The sequence below is a fragment of the Alternaria conjuncta genome (assembly GCF_024043145.1).
Source record: "Alternaria conjuncta strain BMP 0040 chromosome Unknown scaffold_9, whole genome shotgun sequence".
Taxonomy (NCBI): domain Eukaryota; kingdom Fungi; phylum Ascomycota; class Dothideomycetes; order Pleosporales; family Pleosporaceae; genus Alternaria; species Alternaria conjuncta.
In genome coordinates this window covers 1,607,295-1,623,775 of record NW_026250098.1, presented here as the reverse complement: position 1 = coordinate 1,623,775, position 16,481 = coordinate 1,607,295, and the positions used below count along the sequence as shown (strand labels likewise).

Here is a 16,481-nt window from a genome sequence, read left to right as displayed (position 1 = left end):
ACATGGGCGCCTCTATCTTACCGCCAAGCTGCCGTTGCAAAGCCTTTAGGTGACGCCTGCATGTCGATTGGTGATTGGCAGCTATCTCGACACCACCAAAGCGCGTGTAATGTCCGGAAACACCTGAAACGCATCTATATCGAATTCGGTGGGATTTTTGCTGAAGGTGACAGTGACACTGTCACTGACACTGACGTGTGACTGTATCCTACGCAACACACACCTCAAACGGACGTGTGGACTAGATTGCAGCGACAGCCTCTCCGAAACTTGCTTGGCGCCTCGTCAACTCCACGTCTTGCTTCGCACCACAAGCTCCATTGCGGAAGTGGCAGTGCCGGTCTTGAAAGTAGGACTCCTTCGGTGCGCATCCATGACAGTGGGCTGACCGACCCCCGTACTTCCGGTGCAGAGACACGAAGTTTTATTCCTGCTTCTGCTTGGTAATACCTTGAACGCCTAACACGCCCATGGTGCTTCGGGATAAATCAAGCTCCGATGTTTCCACCACGTCACGTTTTCTGTCTTATTCCTTGCCTTCGCTAGTTGCTCTTTCGACCTCTTTCACCACTCTTTCAAGCCCACGCGGCCGTCGACTTTCCCCCCACGCCGCTTTTCGTGAGTTGATTGCAATTCAACTCGCTGCTCGACAACTCCTGATTCGATACGTTTCTTGTTGGTCGACTGCACAAGTGGAGGCCATTGGCCTTTTGGGGAGCGTATCCTGTAACCGCTCGGAACGTTGTTCGGTCATAGTGGGCTAAGGGTATCGGGGTCAATCTTGCTGACTTTTGACGTATTCGAAGAGTATTTCTGGTTATCAAAGCTGGTTTCGAACGGCGACCGAATCGCTCGAGTGTCGTCTCACTTCGGGAGCCCAGTATCCATCAACGGGCGCTGCTCGCGGGGGACACTCTCTTATATGCTTCGATCGTCGTAAATCACATTCTCAGCGCAAACCATGCAGCTGGGTTATTACCCAATTTGGGTTGTTGATGCGAGACTTGGCTTCATTTGATGCTCAACCCCGGTTTGCATCAGGGAAGCCAAATGTCTCGGCTGAAGTCCACAGAAGTCATTGCATGTTATTGGTGAAACGGACCATCTTGATAGGTTTGCTCACCCAGACTCTAGCATATCCGCATACAGATTGAGAGAGCTCCCGATAACATCAACGATAGCCCAAGTTTGAGATCCCTTGAAAATCATCGCCCAGACCCTGAGCACACCCGCGCTGAGATGTCGTGTAAAGTTGGGCGAGTCGGGCGTAATATCGGCGGGTACGGCAAACTCGGTCTCATCCAACATGCTCTTCACAATCGCAATGATTCTGTGCTCGTCTTCTGTGACGGGCGGGTCTGCTTCTGGTACCGATAGCGCTTCAAGCCACTTGCTCATGAGGTAGGCGCACTCGAGCGTGCACAGGGAGTGTTGGATGCTCCAGATGAACGATTGTGTCTTTGCCACGAGACGATAGCCGATCTTGATGGGTATAGAGAGTGCGTGAGCCGAATGGAGTACAGCTCTTGTGATCTTTGGCGAGCGCCTGATTGTAGGTCCGGCGCGGAAGGCATTGGCAATCAGCACAGGGTCGCGCGTCTCTAAAGCTCGACCTGCGGTGTCTACGTAGAGTCGTATGTATGCCAATCGAAGTAACGCAGTTGAGTTGAAAGCGACAGGACCGTTCTGCGACATTGGGTCGAGCGATGATTCAGGATTTTGGCGCCATCCGGTCTGCCAGTTCCGCAGAGCGTTCTCGAGCGACGCGACGTCTTCTGCACTGAGGTCACCGGGTCCTTCGAAACGACATCGGGCCACTTGTCTGAGGAAGAAAACATGCTGTATCAGGGCGTGTATCAACGCGTAGTTTCCAGACGACGAGTTGACCTCGGTGACGTCGCGGCCTTGCTTTGTGAACAGACGTTTCAATGCATCCTGGAACAGGACCTCAGGCGCACTTTTCTTCCTCGCTTCCCTCCATAAAGCCTCTGTAGGAGCCTTGAATTCCGCGGCACTGCATGGCAAGGGCAACTTGACCTCGCTCGTTAGCATGAATGGAGGAATGTTGTAGACGATGCAATGGAGGTTGGAGAAGCCATAGACGATGAACTTGGTTCTTTTGATCGTTTCGCGCCGAATCCAGTCCGACCATGAGATGGTCTCATGCAGAGGTTCGGTCTCGAGTCCGTCATCCCGAATGAGGGTAGCTAATATACTTTGGATTGCTAACGCCTCTCTGAGAATCTCTTTGTGTTTTGCCCAAGTACACAGTGCCATGAGCAAGAGTAGTGCCTGAGCGGTCTGCATGAGATCTTCGCCAAGTACAGGAACATCAGCCTGGGAAGGTAGGCCCAGCGGTCCCGAGACGGAGCCCTTACGTTGAGGGCTACGAGGATCGCTCGGATGATTGTGGGGCGACGAGTGGTCCGACTCAGAATGATGCTGGAGCTGCACCAGGCGCGTATCCCGTTTCCTGATACGGTGCGTCGCAATTGCTTTACTTACGTTGAACAACTCGACACCCTTTTCACCCTCGAAAGTGTATTGTGCACCGATAGCTGCCAATGCTAGGAGTAGCTCTATCGAACACGTCTCCACGGACATTGTGGGTATGTGAAGGAAAGGCATGTGCTCGTGAAATCCGTTGATATACGCAGCAATATATCTGCACAGTGCTAATCGAGTTGGTAGGACGAAGTCGCTGGGTATGACCATGGAGAAGGGCTGGAGCATCTCGAGAATTTCCTGCCGATCCTCGTGTGAAATATCTGCGAATGATCGTTTCCGAGCGGATTGATCGTCTGGCTGCAAGGAAGGAAAACGAGAGCCGAAGCGTGAAAGCGACGGCGGCTCTTCTAATTGGGCTGGTCTCCAACCATGTGTAGGCGCTGTTGTTCCCTCTGGCTCGGTCGCCATTTGTTGACCGTAGCCAAATGAGTCTGGAGAAAAGAACGGCATGGGCTGTTCGGTGTTGATCAGGGACGCAAAGTGGTACGAATTAAGTGGTTCACTGTCAAGGAATGAAGTGAGGCTGTCCAGAGACTCTCCAAAGGTCGACTCATAGCTATGAGCAGACGGCTCCGTGAGCATGGTTGAGTGTGGGCCTTCAACACTCGCAGCTATCGTGCCAGCATGCGAAGGCATTGGGGTTGGCATCGCATCATGAACAGAGCCGTTTGCCATGTTACCTTGAAGGGCTTGATACTCGGCAGCCATGGACAATGCTGTCAAAGAGTAGGGGCTGTTGTGCCCGAAGGTCATGGAGGCGTGTGACATTGCGGGTTGTTGTTGCGACGATTGCAGATCCAAAACAGCAGGCGAGGACATCATACTGGGTATTTCGGGCACTGGACGTCCAGCATCGAAACTTGACCGCATGCGCTTGTGTGGCCGAGCCTCGACCGAGCCATATGTATCTCCAGCGGGAGTATGCTGGTGATTCTGCTGTGTACTCTGCTCTTTGCGATGAGTGAGTCGCTCATGGCGAACGAGCAGGTCACTTAATTGAGATTTTAGCTGCTGCCGCAAACGACGCTGGACGTATCATACCTGCGTGTGAATGAATAGTTGCATGCTGCGCAGCTGAAGGGCTTCACACCGCTATCTTGACGCATATCAGAATTGGCTTACGACGCGAGTCGCACGACTTACGAATGCGCTCATGACGCTGGAGATGCTCCAGCCTAGCAAAGGCCCGTTGGCAGTGTGGACATTGGAATCGCTTTTCCTTCTTCCCCGGTTGAGCTTGCGGGACCTGCTCTCCTCCACTGGTACCGGCTTCCATCAAAGACCAATAGCGACGCTTTCGCTCACGCAGGGCCCAATTGCGACCGGCTTAGTAGGCGATAGCCGAGTTTTGGAGCAGCCTGAGCACTTAGACGAAGTTTGGAGACTGCAAGTCGTGTTTCACGAAGTCGGGTCGTGAGATTGTGGGGAAAGGAATGAAGCGCGGGGACGCGACGGTTCACATGCGGGGTGCTGGGAAGAGGTGGGAAAGCCACCAATCACACATGTGACAGGTACCCACAGTCCAGGATGCACGCATATTGATAGAATGCATGAGGAGGAAGATGTTGTTTTGACACTTTCGCGCAGAAGCAAGGTATGAAGAATGGTGGTATTGCTACGATCACTGTCGAACAACTCGTCCCTGCCCGGGCCAGATGATCCCGAGTGCCACTTGCCCCAGCCACAGTCCCACGCGACGCGACGCGTCTTCTGTCCATCGTCACAAGCCAACAAGCTTCACGCCTTCTTGCTCCTTTCGCCCAATTCTCGCGGCATCTCGCCTTTCTCTGCCATGTCATTCAGGACCTTCTCAGCTGTCTTCATCGCGTCTACCCCAGCCGGCACACCGCAGTATGTTGTGGCGTGAATGATGGCTTCACGGATCTCAAGCTCGGAAAGACCATTGTTCCTTGCCCCGCGCACATGTACGGCGAGCTCGGGGGCGCGATTGAGTGCCATGAGCATGCCGATGTTGATCAGACTTCTCTGCTTCTTGTCGAGACCTGGACGTGTCCAAGCGTATCCCCAGCACATCTCGGTGACGAGCTCCTGTCCGGCTCGTGAGAACTCAGTGGACCCGTTCTCCAGCGCGCGATTGACATATTCATCCCCCACCACACTCCGTCTCATCTTCAGCCCTTCATCGAAGAGCTGCTTATGTAGCTCGTCGAGCTTCGGATCGGTCGACATGCTGGCGGTCGGTTGCTTCGAGGTGCGATGGCAGCTGTTGCGGCTTTGACGTGAAAGAGGCTGTCTATCTCAAGACAAATTCACAGGATGAGAATGACGATAGTCTTTTTATCGCGCGTTCGTAGTACTAGCACTGTGACAAGCTAACAAGACTGGCATGCTTGCCCCGCGATAGTAGCTTCATCCCACGGTTGCCCGCCCTCGGCATTACCCCAAGCATCCCCAACCTTCTCCAACTTCAACATGGCGCTAATGCGACTAGTCAAGCACAGCACATCGAGATCCAGCGACATCGGGTATGACGACGATGGGGTGTCACAGCCCAGGTCGCTGCTCACGCGCCGTTCGATTTAGATTGCCAGTCTTCCTGGCCACCGAGGTAGCGATATACCACCCGCGAGTCCAAATCTCTACAACGCGGGTCATTGGCTGCCCCATCGTATGTCTGTAGTCCAACGTAACCCAATACGTTTCTCGACCCTACTCGTTTCGCCATATCAACTGCCAAACCGAAGTCTTTGCGCATCAGCTGCACTTTGAATCCCTGCTTCCAGCCTCCTGAAGACGGGGCTTCAGGGTATACATGTGGGACTGGGCAAAACTTGTCGCAAATAGTGTTCTGGGCAGTACCAGCGGCATACACTTTGGCCAGAGTGCGGGGATCCAATCCGCTGCGCATCCCCATGTCGAAAGCCTCAGAGCAAGCTATGGCGATGATACCCGATAGGTAGTTATTCGACAGCTTCGCTGCAAGCCCAAGGGATGAACCTCCGCAAGGTATCACTTGCCCACCCATCAACCCCATCAGATATGTGAGGCGCTCAAGATTTGGGTCCGACTCTGCACAGCCTAGAAAGAATGCGATCGTGCCTTTGATAGCTCCCACCACGCCGCCACTCACCGGGGAGTCGTAGAACGACGCCGAGGGGAACTCAGCGGCAATGTGGTCCTTCACAGCGAGGCTGGTTGCCGTGTCTATTGTCGAGCAGTCGATGAGCAGCTTATTCGAGATATCGGTGCTGCATACGCCGTTTTGGGGGTCGAGATATACGGATCGTACATGTGCACCTTCAGGCACCATGCTTACAACTGTGTCCTGTCACCTCGTTAGCTACCATCTTCGTACGGTGGCTTCTGGACTCACGACTTGTTGCGCTACGTCTTTGGCGCTTTTTGCCTTCAAGACTCGACCGGGAAAGTCTGCACACGCATCGTCTACCATCTGTTCGACCACGTCATAAACCCAAATGCGCGATTCCTCAGGCAATTTGTTGGCAAGATGAGAAAGCATTGGTTTTCCCATAGCCCCGAGGCCGATGAAGCCCAGCTTTCTAAACTCGTGCGAATGCGTCATGACGAATGCGTGCGCCAGATAGGGGTAGGGGACTGACTTGAAGCTGAGAGTACTTTCAGGAACGACAGAGAGTTAGCGTCGAGTGGGAAGTTGGTGTGTATACGAGACCTGGAGATTTTGAGAAATAAGTCACGTCAACACAACCATCAGAACGCGTCGTGAGCGTGCCGCGGCTGGTGAAGCGGGGTAGGGATTTCTCCAACGGATAACGACGCACTTATCCTACCCACTCTTTCGCCAACACCTAGTACCCCCATAGGTACCCTGGTAAGCTGAACGATGATCTCACGTGCCATCTCCATCTGCTCGTGCATGAGAGGACCTGGGACTATCCTTTTCAACAGCCATAGTCTTGCAACCTTGTGACGACATCATCTACGAAAAGCTCCTTCATCTTTGGAAATGTCTGCTATCGTCTCGCAAAAGCAGTCCGATCATGCAGCGCCGGCCGTTGTCACTGTGCACGCGTTGTCATGTGGTCATTTTTCACTTCCAGAGTACCAATTCGTGCACCCTGTTAGTCGAGATGCACGCCGAACTGTACCCTCGTTAGCATTTCTGATACAGCACTACAACCAAAGCACCAAGAAGCGGACACGGATTGTGTTCGATCTAGGCCTGAGGAGAGACATCCAGAGATACGCGCCACCAATACAAAAGCATGTCGAGACGAGACAGCCAATGAGTACCGATCCGGACGTCACCAAGAGCCTCGCGAGAGGCGGGCTAGCACCCGAGGATATCGATTATGTGATCTATTCGCACGTAAGTCACACGACCTCGCTTTGCAGACGGTAGGTAACGTGGCTACGCCAGGTGCATTGGGATCATATCGGCGAACCTCGAGACTTTCCTACATCTACCTTCGTCATCGGTCATGGCTCACTTGCCTTGCTGGACGGCACATCCTTGTCTTTGCGCGGTGGCCATTCTTTCTTCGAAAGTGATCTTCTACCAGAAGAGCGGACCATTGAACTATCGGAACCTTCGGCAAACGTGTTGAAGAAGCACGACTCATGTAGGGGAACGGGCGATATCAACTTCGGTGGCTCCTGGCAAACGCACGGAAACCTCCCTCAGACTTTGGATGTCTTCAACGACGGCTCACTGCTCATCGTCGACGCACCCGGTCATCTACCAGGACACATCAACCTTCTTGCTCGGATATCTCGTAATCACCAAGTTTACATGGGCGGAGATGCATGTCACGACAGACGACTGTTGACCGGAGAGAAAACGATCGGAGAGTGGAACGATGCTCATGGACAAGTCTGTTGCATACATGCCGACAGAAAGCAAGCTGAGGCGACGATTGACAGAATCAGAGCCCTGGAGAAAGAAGGTGTTGAGATCATCTTTGCACACGACGTTGAATGGGAGCACGATCCAAAGAACAAGAAGCGCTTCTTCGGCGCGGATCAAACCGTGGATGGTTAGTCGTTAGCGTTCAAGACATCACCTAGCAATTGTTCTGAACAGGATATTGGGATACCGATCGCCTCTCGCACATACCACATTGTCGACTCGCAGTATGGGGAAGCCCAGCTTACTCGCTACAGCTGTAATCCTTCTCGTTCGGCCACCAGGTGGTGTGCTGATCCCTGCGCTTCCCCACACAACGGAGTTGGGGAAATGTGGGGCTTGCTGGCTCACCACCACCACTATCAACCATCCTCGGATACCCGGGTTGAGGTGCGGCAGACAGAGCAACGCAGACTGCATCCTCGGAACTAGCAATTGTGTACTTCACGCGCTCCTGTCTCAAAGTCGAGATCTTATTTGTTCCGCCGTGATTGAAAGCAAATGACTTGGTGGTTTAAGTGACCCAAACTCCACCTATGCCATTCACGTCTTTATCTGTGTCTAAAACCCTGAGTTGAACGATTCATCCCACCACAAAGCATGTCTCTCTCACCAGACCAACAGCGCCTAAAACAGCGCTTCGACACCGAGCTCGGCTCCGCAGCCTACGATGAGTCCTGGGCGCGGATGCTCAAGCACTCACCCGAGATGTTCGCAGCATCGCTCCGCCTAACAGCCATACCAAAGCGAAGCAGCCACCTATCACCCAAAATCCAATCCCTAATCTCCCTCGCCGTAAGCGCATCATCAACCTACCTCCACGTCCCCAACATCCACCGCTACACCCGCGCCGCCCTATCCGCCGGCGCCTCCCGCGCCGAAATCGTCGAAACACTGTGTCTCACATCCACCCTGGGCATTCATGCCTCCACAGTGGGCGTCCCAATCCTCTTCGAAGTCCTTGAGGAGCGGGGCGAGGCCATACCAAAAGGCATGGCGAACATGAGTCCGCAGCAACTTGCGCTAAAGCAAGATTTCGAGACAAAACGCGGGTACTGGAACGCGTTATGGGAAGAGATGCTGCTCATCGCACCCGAATTCTTCGACGCGTATACGGAGTTTAGTTCTGTGCCGTGGACGAATGAGGGGGGGAAGGGCGTGCTTGAACCCAAGGTCAAGGAGCTGATATATTGTGCGTTTGATACGGCGGCGACGCATATGTATAAGCCGGGGTTGAAGCTGCATATGCGGAATGTGTTGAATTATGGGGGTACCAAGGAGGAGATTATGGAGGTGTTGGAGTTGGCGACGTTGTTGAGTATAAGTACTTTGGATGTGGGGTTGGAGGTGCTGGATAAGGAGATGGGGGACTGTAACGGCGTGGGATCTTGATGGAAGTGACAAAGGCGCAGTGGCGAGCGTGGGGCCTACATTGATGTTAGGTTACCTAATTTGCAAGTTGTCATATCAATGTAGTCATAAAACCTGTTTAGTCTTGCTCTTGTATGAGGCGAGCGTAGAGCCTACATCGATGTTAGCCCACCTACTTTGCAAGTTGTTATATCAATGTAGTCATTCGCCCTGCTTAGTCTCTTTCGTGCATTAGGTGAGCTCAAAGCCCTAGTGGCATGTACTTCTCTCTCAGTGATTTCTGCACCGGAATCGCATCACCACCGGCGCGTTTCGCGCAACTCCCGTCGTCCTGGCATATAGCAACAAAACATTTCCCATGTCATCATATCCGCTCCTTTTAGGCCAGTAGATCGGCTTGCTGCTTCTGAGAAATTTGTATTCTCATTCCAGTCCGTATCTTTCTCGGCAGACATCCCATGCTTCATGCAAGATGTCGAAAACATGCTCGCTAGGCGCCGTGTGTTCTATGATTAAAGAGAACGTACGCGTGCATTTTTCAAAGTTGTCAAATTTTAGCCGAGGCTTCTTCTACTACCGGCCAGGTATCATGTATTGTCAGGTAGGTGTGTTGCGACATGCATAAGTGTAGAAAATCACAATTCACGGTGAAGAAGCACCAAAACCGCCCGCATCTCCTCCCGCTCCCTCTCCAACTCCCTCCTCGCGTCCCTCACCGCGTCTCTCACCATCGCACCAACGATGCGACGCTCGAGCGCCCGACCCAACCTCAGCCATAGCCCGTCAGGGCCGAAGCGCCAAAGCAGAAAGGCCAAACCCAGGCCAATCATGACGGCGATGCAGTCGCCGAGACATTTGTTGGCGACTTGATTCCAGTCGAGCCAGGCGAACATTTTCGCGAGATTTTAGAGTTGATAGCTACATGGACACATAATTGTTAGCGCACTAGGCCTGCAGTGGTAAAGAAAAGTGTTTGGGATGGAAATGTGCACATACCTGTTCCCTTCTTGTGGGTGCTAAAGAACAGGAAGCAGAATGCGGAACGAAATTTATTACATTGCAGCTATGGCATGGGCAGGCGCTGCTGCGTTACTGCTTCATGGCTCATGTACTCCTTCTCAAAAGCGTGGTGTGCGCTTTCCTCGTCGGCTCCTTTGAGATACATTTCCGCACTGCTCCTGCTTCACTATCTCACGATCAAGTCAAGGCGCCCAGCACTCCTAGATATCAAGGTTCACGGCATTCCCGGTTCGCGAAGTGGCTGCGTCGTGTAGCTTTGAGAGACGGTAGCGTCCGAACGGCCCAAGATTGATGATCTGCATGGTCGCGGTATTGGGAAGGTTAGATGGGTTGCAATAAATTGAAAGTAGTGCTTTTCGTTGAGGCTCGCAGAGACTATTTGTATTTCGAGCCTGCCCAGGGCAGTATTCACTACCAAAGAACTGTGCACGTGCATGTGCAACCCTGTAGCGAAGGAGACGATCCACCGAACCCAGAGTCCAGGTCGAACCTCCCATCCAATACGCGGAAGATTTTGACTAGGTTTGCAGCCTAATATAACATAAAACCATGCAAAATGGGTGATTCAACATTGATGTAGACTCTAGGGTGCTTCTCAGGTCGAATCTCCCACCCTATACACCGAAAATTCTGACTAGCCCTGCAGCCTACTATAACACAAAATGATGCAAACTGCGTAATCCGACATCAATGTAGACTCCAGGGTGCTCCCGAGGTCGAACCTTCAACCTTGTCTGCGGAAAATTCTGACCAGGTTTGCAGCCTACAATAACATGAAATCATGCAAAGTGTGTGATTCAACATTGATGTAGACTCTAGGGTGCTCTCGAGGTCGACTCGCACAGGCCAGGCCTGACATTGATCTAGCTCCGTCTTTGAATTATTGCTGCTCGATTACAGGTACGTTGTAGACCTCGAGGTCTTTCTTAAAAGTAGATAGTAGAAAAGACATCGCTGCGACATCGGCGGTCTATTGCGGATTACAGCAAGTAAGAGAACAGGATGTGAAGGCGACAGTGACGGAATAATATCCCAACCAGACCAGTCGGAGCCGTCTCTCACCTTGACTTTCTCTGATCCGCCTTCTCACCGTCCTTGTCTTGCTGCCTACGCTAACTATATAAGCTGCTCATCCGTCTCTACTCACCTTCGTTCTTCAACCTCCAACACTTCTACTCTCCAACATCTACTGCTTCTTCCATCACTCCAAGACTATCCACACAACACAACCACCCTCACCATGACGCTCACACACAACCAGCTCCTGGAGCTTCACGCCAAGGCCGAAAAGAACCTCAAGATCAAGATCGCCCGCATCCCCGCGCGCGCCTTTGCCTCCGGCCGCAAGCCCACCATCCGAGACGTATACGAGCGGCCAGATACCCTCTTCAACCCCCAGATCAATCCCCACTGTCAGCTCGATTTTGTCTTCTCCGCCTACAACGAGTTTGCAGCTAGCGCATTCCGCGCCCGCAAGAATCAACAAGACGCCCAGGTCACCGCGGCAATCTTCTACTGGCAGATGGACCAAGAACACTCTCTCTCCGCCGCCCATCTTGCCATGCGATGCAACATACTCCTCGCCTTCATCATCTTCATGAAGCCAGGCGCGCAACAAGAGTTAGAGCCCGGCCTGTACAAGTTCCTCGAGCTCTTCACCATCAGCTGGATGGTGAACGGGCTGCACCAGGAGCATGATGGCGCCGCAACACAAGAGATGTTTGTGGACTTGTGGAAGAACTCTCCGTATGACTTCATGCGCTGGTCTTCTTGGGGCCTCAAATACTTTGGCAAGGCAATCGGAAAGCTTCGGGTGAAGCTCCCAGCTTGCCCGTACACACCACGGCAGTTCTGGGAAAAGCTCGTTGCGCAGCCTGATGAAGCATACAAGAAGCACGGTACTATGTGGATGATGCAGTACATCGTTCTCATGCAGCAGGAAAACGTCGAGGCCATTGCGGCAGCGCGAGCAGAGGCTGTGGAAGAGTCTTTGGAGACTGGTGATTTTGCGGACAACTTCGCTGGTTTCGGTGTAGAAGATGGCCCGCCTACCAACCTTTCTGAGGCGTTGTTCGAGCATGAGCTGGTCAAGGCGCTGTTGGTGGACGTGGACGAGGACGTGGTGAAGCTGGACAAGGAGTACAACACGCAGTGGATGGATCCTCAGAAGGCTCTCAATCTGATTGAAGGTGCCGAAGTAGATGAGATCATCGAGATGATGACATCGTCATTGTTAACTTTCTAGGAGGCGGTCTTGAGCAAGCAAGACGGATACAAGATAGCTTTGGTAGCACTTCGGAGAGCGTGGCAGACTGTGACATCCTCCTAGCTACCTGATAGGAGAATACATACCTTATGAAAAGACTGTGTAATCTCTAACCTATACTCGATATATGCGGCGATATAACATACTAAGATAAAAATCGTAGCAAAAAAAGGCACATCTTGCACAGTAACGCGACTGCTGCCGCCGCTGCCGCTAACATTCCCACAGCGTAAGGCAAAAGCGCAAGCGAAAAAGTACAAGGCAAAAGAAAAAGCAAAAAAGATAAATGAACTCAATTGCAGTAATGAGTTAACTGCAACTGGTCGCAAACGTATTAATTGCGGAACCCTATCGAGGTGCTGACTAAAGGATGGTTCTAATACCTAAGGTGATAGGGTCGAGCAAAGGCCGCTCCAGTAGTGAATCGAACCCACGAGCGACCATGGGTATGACTCTTGCAATGCTGATAGCCAGTGTGGGTGAGACAACTGACTAGACTAGCCGGTGATGCGCATTGCTGTCTTCTTCGTTTCAATAAGAAACTCTTCGGTGGTGGGCTTTATATACCTAGAGAATGTCGGGATACACCTACTACAAGCAATATTGGGGGTGAGGCGGCGGGCTGCGATGTGAGGTGGAGGGCGCACGTCATTGTGGGTGTGGACGGGAGAGTCTGTGCGGTGTCGGTGGTTTAGACGAGAGTGTTGACGATGGGAAAGATGACGAGCTGAAGGTAAGGGGACGTGAGCACGGAGATGATGCGTTGGGAATGCATCGAGACGCTTTGGAAGGAACAGCGAATGCAGTGTATGATGGAGAAACTGCAAGGCAGACAAGACAATAGGAATTGACTTAGTAAAAAGAGGCGTCCAAATGTCCCGGGTAAGAGAACGGGCTTTGAAGTGACTATGAAGGCACCGATGACACGGCAAAACGAGAACATACGAGTGTTGGAATTGCTAATAGAGTAGTGAAAGAAATCATCATATCCTGCGTTGGCCATTCATCCCGCCTTATACATAGAAAAAACGAACAGGGGCTTTGCCGACTACATTAGTATACAAGCCAACGTTGCGCAATGTCCAAAGGTAATGTAGACTCCTAGGTGATACGTGTTCAGCTTTTTCCTGTTACGAGTTGGTCCATTCCAGATGTCCAGAGTCACGGCCATGGCTGGGTTCACGGGCCCTTGATGTATATTTTACATTTCTCTTGCTTCACGATGCTACTTCCATGGTAAAGTGCCATACTTCTCCCGATGCGAGGATCCAATACAGTGACACGACGTCATACCAGAGTCATTCACGGCCATCTTCCCACTCATGTACTCGCCTGCTTCAAAGCCTCTAGCTTCTCAACCTGCCTCCTCAGCATGACAAGCGCGCCCAGACTGATCTTCCTCAGCCCATCACGCTCGCCCTCCTCACTTCCCTCGGCGCTTTGCTCGACAACGTCCTTAGCGGCTTCGATGGCCTTGTCGAGAAGTTTGGGGGCACCGTCTTCTTGGCTTCGGTAGAGATACTGTAGCTCCTCCTTGAACGGCGCGACCTCATGCGTGAGCGCATGGTGTATGAATGCGCGAGCACGGAAGTAAGCGCGTTCGGTATAAAGCGCCGAACTCAGCTTCGTCTCTGGTGCTGAGCGATGAACATCGTAGCCAGCTTCGTTGTAGTAAGGTTCCTTGACTAGTACAAGTCCCATGATGGAGACTAGAACCTGCAGTAGCGTACTCTTCGCGGGACTCCAGCTCTCGTTCCGCTCGTCGGTGTGCCATGTGCCCAGTAGACTCAGACAGATCTTGCCATCTTCGTATAAGTTCGGGTTGACAGGTCCGTTACCGTTTGTCCAGCTGTGGAAAAAGGCTGATGGTGCTTCTTGTGGGTACGCCGATCCGAGGTGGAAGTCGATGACGAAGGGTGCGTACTCGTAAGGTGTGTCGTTAGGGCCGATCATGAGGACGCGGAGGAGATCTAGTCGAGATTCCCAGGTGCGGACGAAGATGCCTGGTGGAAGTGAGTTCCGGAGGATCTTGTGCTCTTTCGCTATCCGGCGCATGAACGCTGACGAGGAGGCTGATGATTGGGAGATGTAGTGATGAGAAGCTGGTGGAGCTTCTTCGAGGATGAGGAAAGAAGCTGGTCCCTCTGTCGGTTGTCCCGTATGGTCATCCAGCGCTATACCGCCGTCTTCATCGGGTTGCTCTTCGGGAGTCGTCTTCGATGTATCCACTTCTTTTGTGATGTCGACAAGATCAGGCATGGATGTGTCCGTGTTGCCATCATCTTCTTCCTCTTCGTCCTCATCCTCTGTCGACCAGTCTCCTTCGTCGCCAACAGGCTGTTCACCATCCATGCCCTCATACTCAATCCACATCTCGTTGAATGACGCCGTGTCGAAATCGCTCTCATCACTCTCGTCGGAGTCGTCGATGTAGTCACCTTCTAGCGGATCCATGTTACCGAAATCGTCAGCCATGTCGCTGCTGTAGGCAAGAGTGACGCGTTCGTAGGGAACCTTGACATCTACAACAGGCTTTGCTGCGCCAAGGCGGACGGTGAGCTTTCCATCTAGACCCAAGTCGATAACCTCTCCAAACCAGTCGGGGCCAATGACATTGAGCGGCGTCTGTACACCTTCGATTGAGTCTGGATGTACAAGTACAAAGTCGCCGCGTCTCCGTGTTAGTGCTGGGAAAGAGTAAATGTCGTATAGACTGACGTCTTCAACGGTCTCATGTAATTCTCCTGTGCTTGACGGGGGAAGTAGGTCTGGGCCGAAGAACTCGATGGAAGGATTCTTGAACCATCGCACAGTGGCTATCCGATCTCGGCCCTTGACTGTCTGGACTACACCCACTTTCGAAGGCTTCTTTGTCGCAGAGTCATCAGCGTTATCACCCTCGCGATTCTCTTTGGAGAAAACAACTTCACCAGGCCAGACCTCATCGTCGTCTTCTACATTGGGATCTGGCAGTAGAGTAGAGCTGAGGTCGTGCGTTATGGACAGGTCTTGCCATTGAACTGTGACCCGACTGTGAGTCTGCATCACAAGGAAGACATTGAGATCGTATCCCAGGCTTTCTGTCCGCGCAATCCGTGTCACCTTCCCCTGTGGATATCCGTTGGGTAGTTCCCTCGTGCCGTCATACTTTACAGCAGCGCCGGCGATGTCCTTGAACCGTACCCGATCACCCACGGCCACATCGGTTACATGGTATGACTTGTCGACGCCGTTTTCCGAGACGGGGAGGGTTGTGGCGGTACCTCCTGAGGCATCGTACCGGTAGAAGTTGGGGCTCTCGAATTCGTCTCGACCGATTGTCGCCGGAGGCTCGTCTGCATTGAAGGCGACGTTGCGCGCGCCAATGCTTCTTGCTAGCCACTGCACGTCGATCTCGGATGCTCTTGTCTCGACTACCATGCCCACAGGCGGTACGCTCGGATCGTATGCGCCAAATCTCCAGTTTCCCCGCCGCAGGTTGCCCTTTTTGGTCTTGACTGTGTCGCCTACGCTGAGCCGTTCGAGAGTGGTGTCATCCTGCTCCAGCTCGGCCGGGTCCTCGACGACCACGACTGAGTTGTTGGCCAGCCTGATAGCGACCTCGTCGTATACGTTCTCTACCCGACCCACCCAGTCGCCGTAGACGACTAAGGCGCCCTCGACGAATTCGTGAACGTTGATGAGCTCGTCGGCCGGGATGTTCCGTATTGATAGATCGTCGGTGGTTGTCTGTGTGATTTGGCCGCCGTTGAAGAGGGTCGCGGGGAAGAGGGTGCAGACTGCCTGGGTGCCAATGACCGTACCACTAATATGATCTTCGGCCTTCCTCTTGACCACATCGCCTACGTACAGCGCGCGATCTAGCAGCTGAAGCTTTGCTTCTGGTATGAGTTCCGTCTTGTACTGGGTCTGCCATGACACTAGGACGGTACCCCGCGGCGGGATACCGTCTTTCATGAACTTCCAAAATTCTTCCCTGGGGATATCGGTGTGGCGTTCGATGTCGTCGGGGTAGTCGCGCTGTGGCCGGGGCTCGTGCGAGTCGACATCGCCAAAAGATCGCTCTATGATGCCGACGCTGTACTTGTCGTCCTTGAGCCCCACGGTATCCTCGACACAGAAGACGACATCCTGCGCGCTTTGCATTTGGCGTGCTGAAGTATGTGGTGGTGTGATTCCTGCCACTTCTGCAGTGTCGACTGGATTTTGCGGTACTGAAAAGGTATTGGAGGCGGTGAAGAAAGGCACGAGGTGATTCGAGGGTAGCGTTCGCGGCGAAATCGGTCGTGTCGGTGCAGCTTCGTCGTCGGCGGTCGAGAGGTCTGTGAGAAAACGGTTCTGGAACAGCTCAGCGAGGAAGCGCTCGACTGCGTTAGTTTGCTGTGGTCGATTTGTGTCGTCGTCCGCGCTATTGGGGTTGTCTATATAGGAGTAGCCACGATCCATAAGTCCTACGGTTCCAATGTTACG

At 52.8% G+C, this 16,481-nt stretch overlaps 6 protein-coding genes across 6 annotated transcripts; 3 read left to right on the top strand and 3 right to left on the bottom strand.

The window, feature by feature from the left end:
• Positions 1–1,119: 1,119 nt before the first annotated feature.
• J4E85_007019 (uncharacterized protein) lies at positions 1,120–3,276 on the bottom strand (the record flags this gene model as incomplete). Its single annotated transcript, XM_051471253.1, has 1 exon — positions 1,120–3,276. The coding sequence occupies one exon, from the start codon at positions 3,274–3,276 to the stop codon at positions 1,120–1,122; it is 2,157 nt and encodes a 718-aa protein (XP_051325463.1).
• Positions 3,277–4,245: 969 nt separating this feature from the next.
• J4E85_007018 (uncharacterized protein) lies at positions 4,246–4,698 on the bottom strand (the record flags this gene model as incomplete). Its single annotated transcript, XM_051471252.1, has 1 exon — positions 4,246–4,698. The coding sequence occupies one exon, from the start codon at positions 4,696–4,698 to the stop codon at positions 4,246–4,248; it is 453 nt and encodes a 150-aa protein (XP_051325462.1).
• A 1,756-nt stretch (positions 4,699–6,454) lies between these two features.
• Positions 6,455–7,489, top strand: J4E85_007017 (uncharacterized protein; the record flags this gene model as incomplete). Its single annotated transcript, XM_051471251.1, has 2 exons — positions 6,455–6,817; positions 6,869–7,489. The coding sequence occupies 2 exons, from the start codon at positions 6,455–6,457 to the stop codon at positions 7,487–7,489; spliced, it is 984 nt and encodes a 327-aa protein (XP_051325461.1).
• A 465-nt stretch (positions 7,490–7,954) lies between these two features.
• J4E85_007016 (uncharacterized protein) lies at positions 7,955–8,746 on the top strand (the record flags this gene model as incomplete). The annotated part of the gene is made up of 1 exon (XM_051471250.1): positions 7,955–8,746. One exon carries the CDS (start codon positions 7,955–7,957, stop codon positions 8,744–8,746), a length of 792 nt encoding a protein of 263 aa, XP_051325460.1.
• Positions 8,747–10,985: 2,239 nt separating this feature from the next.
• On the top strand, positions 10,986–11,990 carry J4E85_007015 (uncharacterized protein; the record flags this gene model as incomplete). Its single annotated transcript, XM_051471249.1, has 2 exons — positions 10,986–11,558; positions 11,595–11,990. The coding sequence occupies 2 exons, from the start codon at positions 10,986–10,988 to the stop codon at positions 11,988–11,990; spliced, it is 969 nt and encodes a 322-aa protein (XP_051325459.1).
• Positions 11,991–13,331: 1,341 nt separating this feature from the next.
• Positions 13,332–16,457, bottom strand: J4E85_007014 (uncharacterized protein; the record flags this gene model as incomplete). The annotated part of the gene is made up of 1 exon (XM_051471248.1): positions 13,332–16,457. One exon carries the CDS (start codon positions 16,455–16,457, stop codon positions 13,332–13,334), a length of 3,126 nt encoding a protein of 1,041 aa, XP_051325458.1.
• Positions 16,458–16,481: the final 24 nt, after the last annotated feature.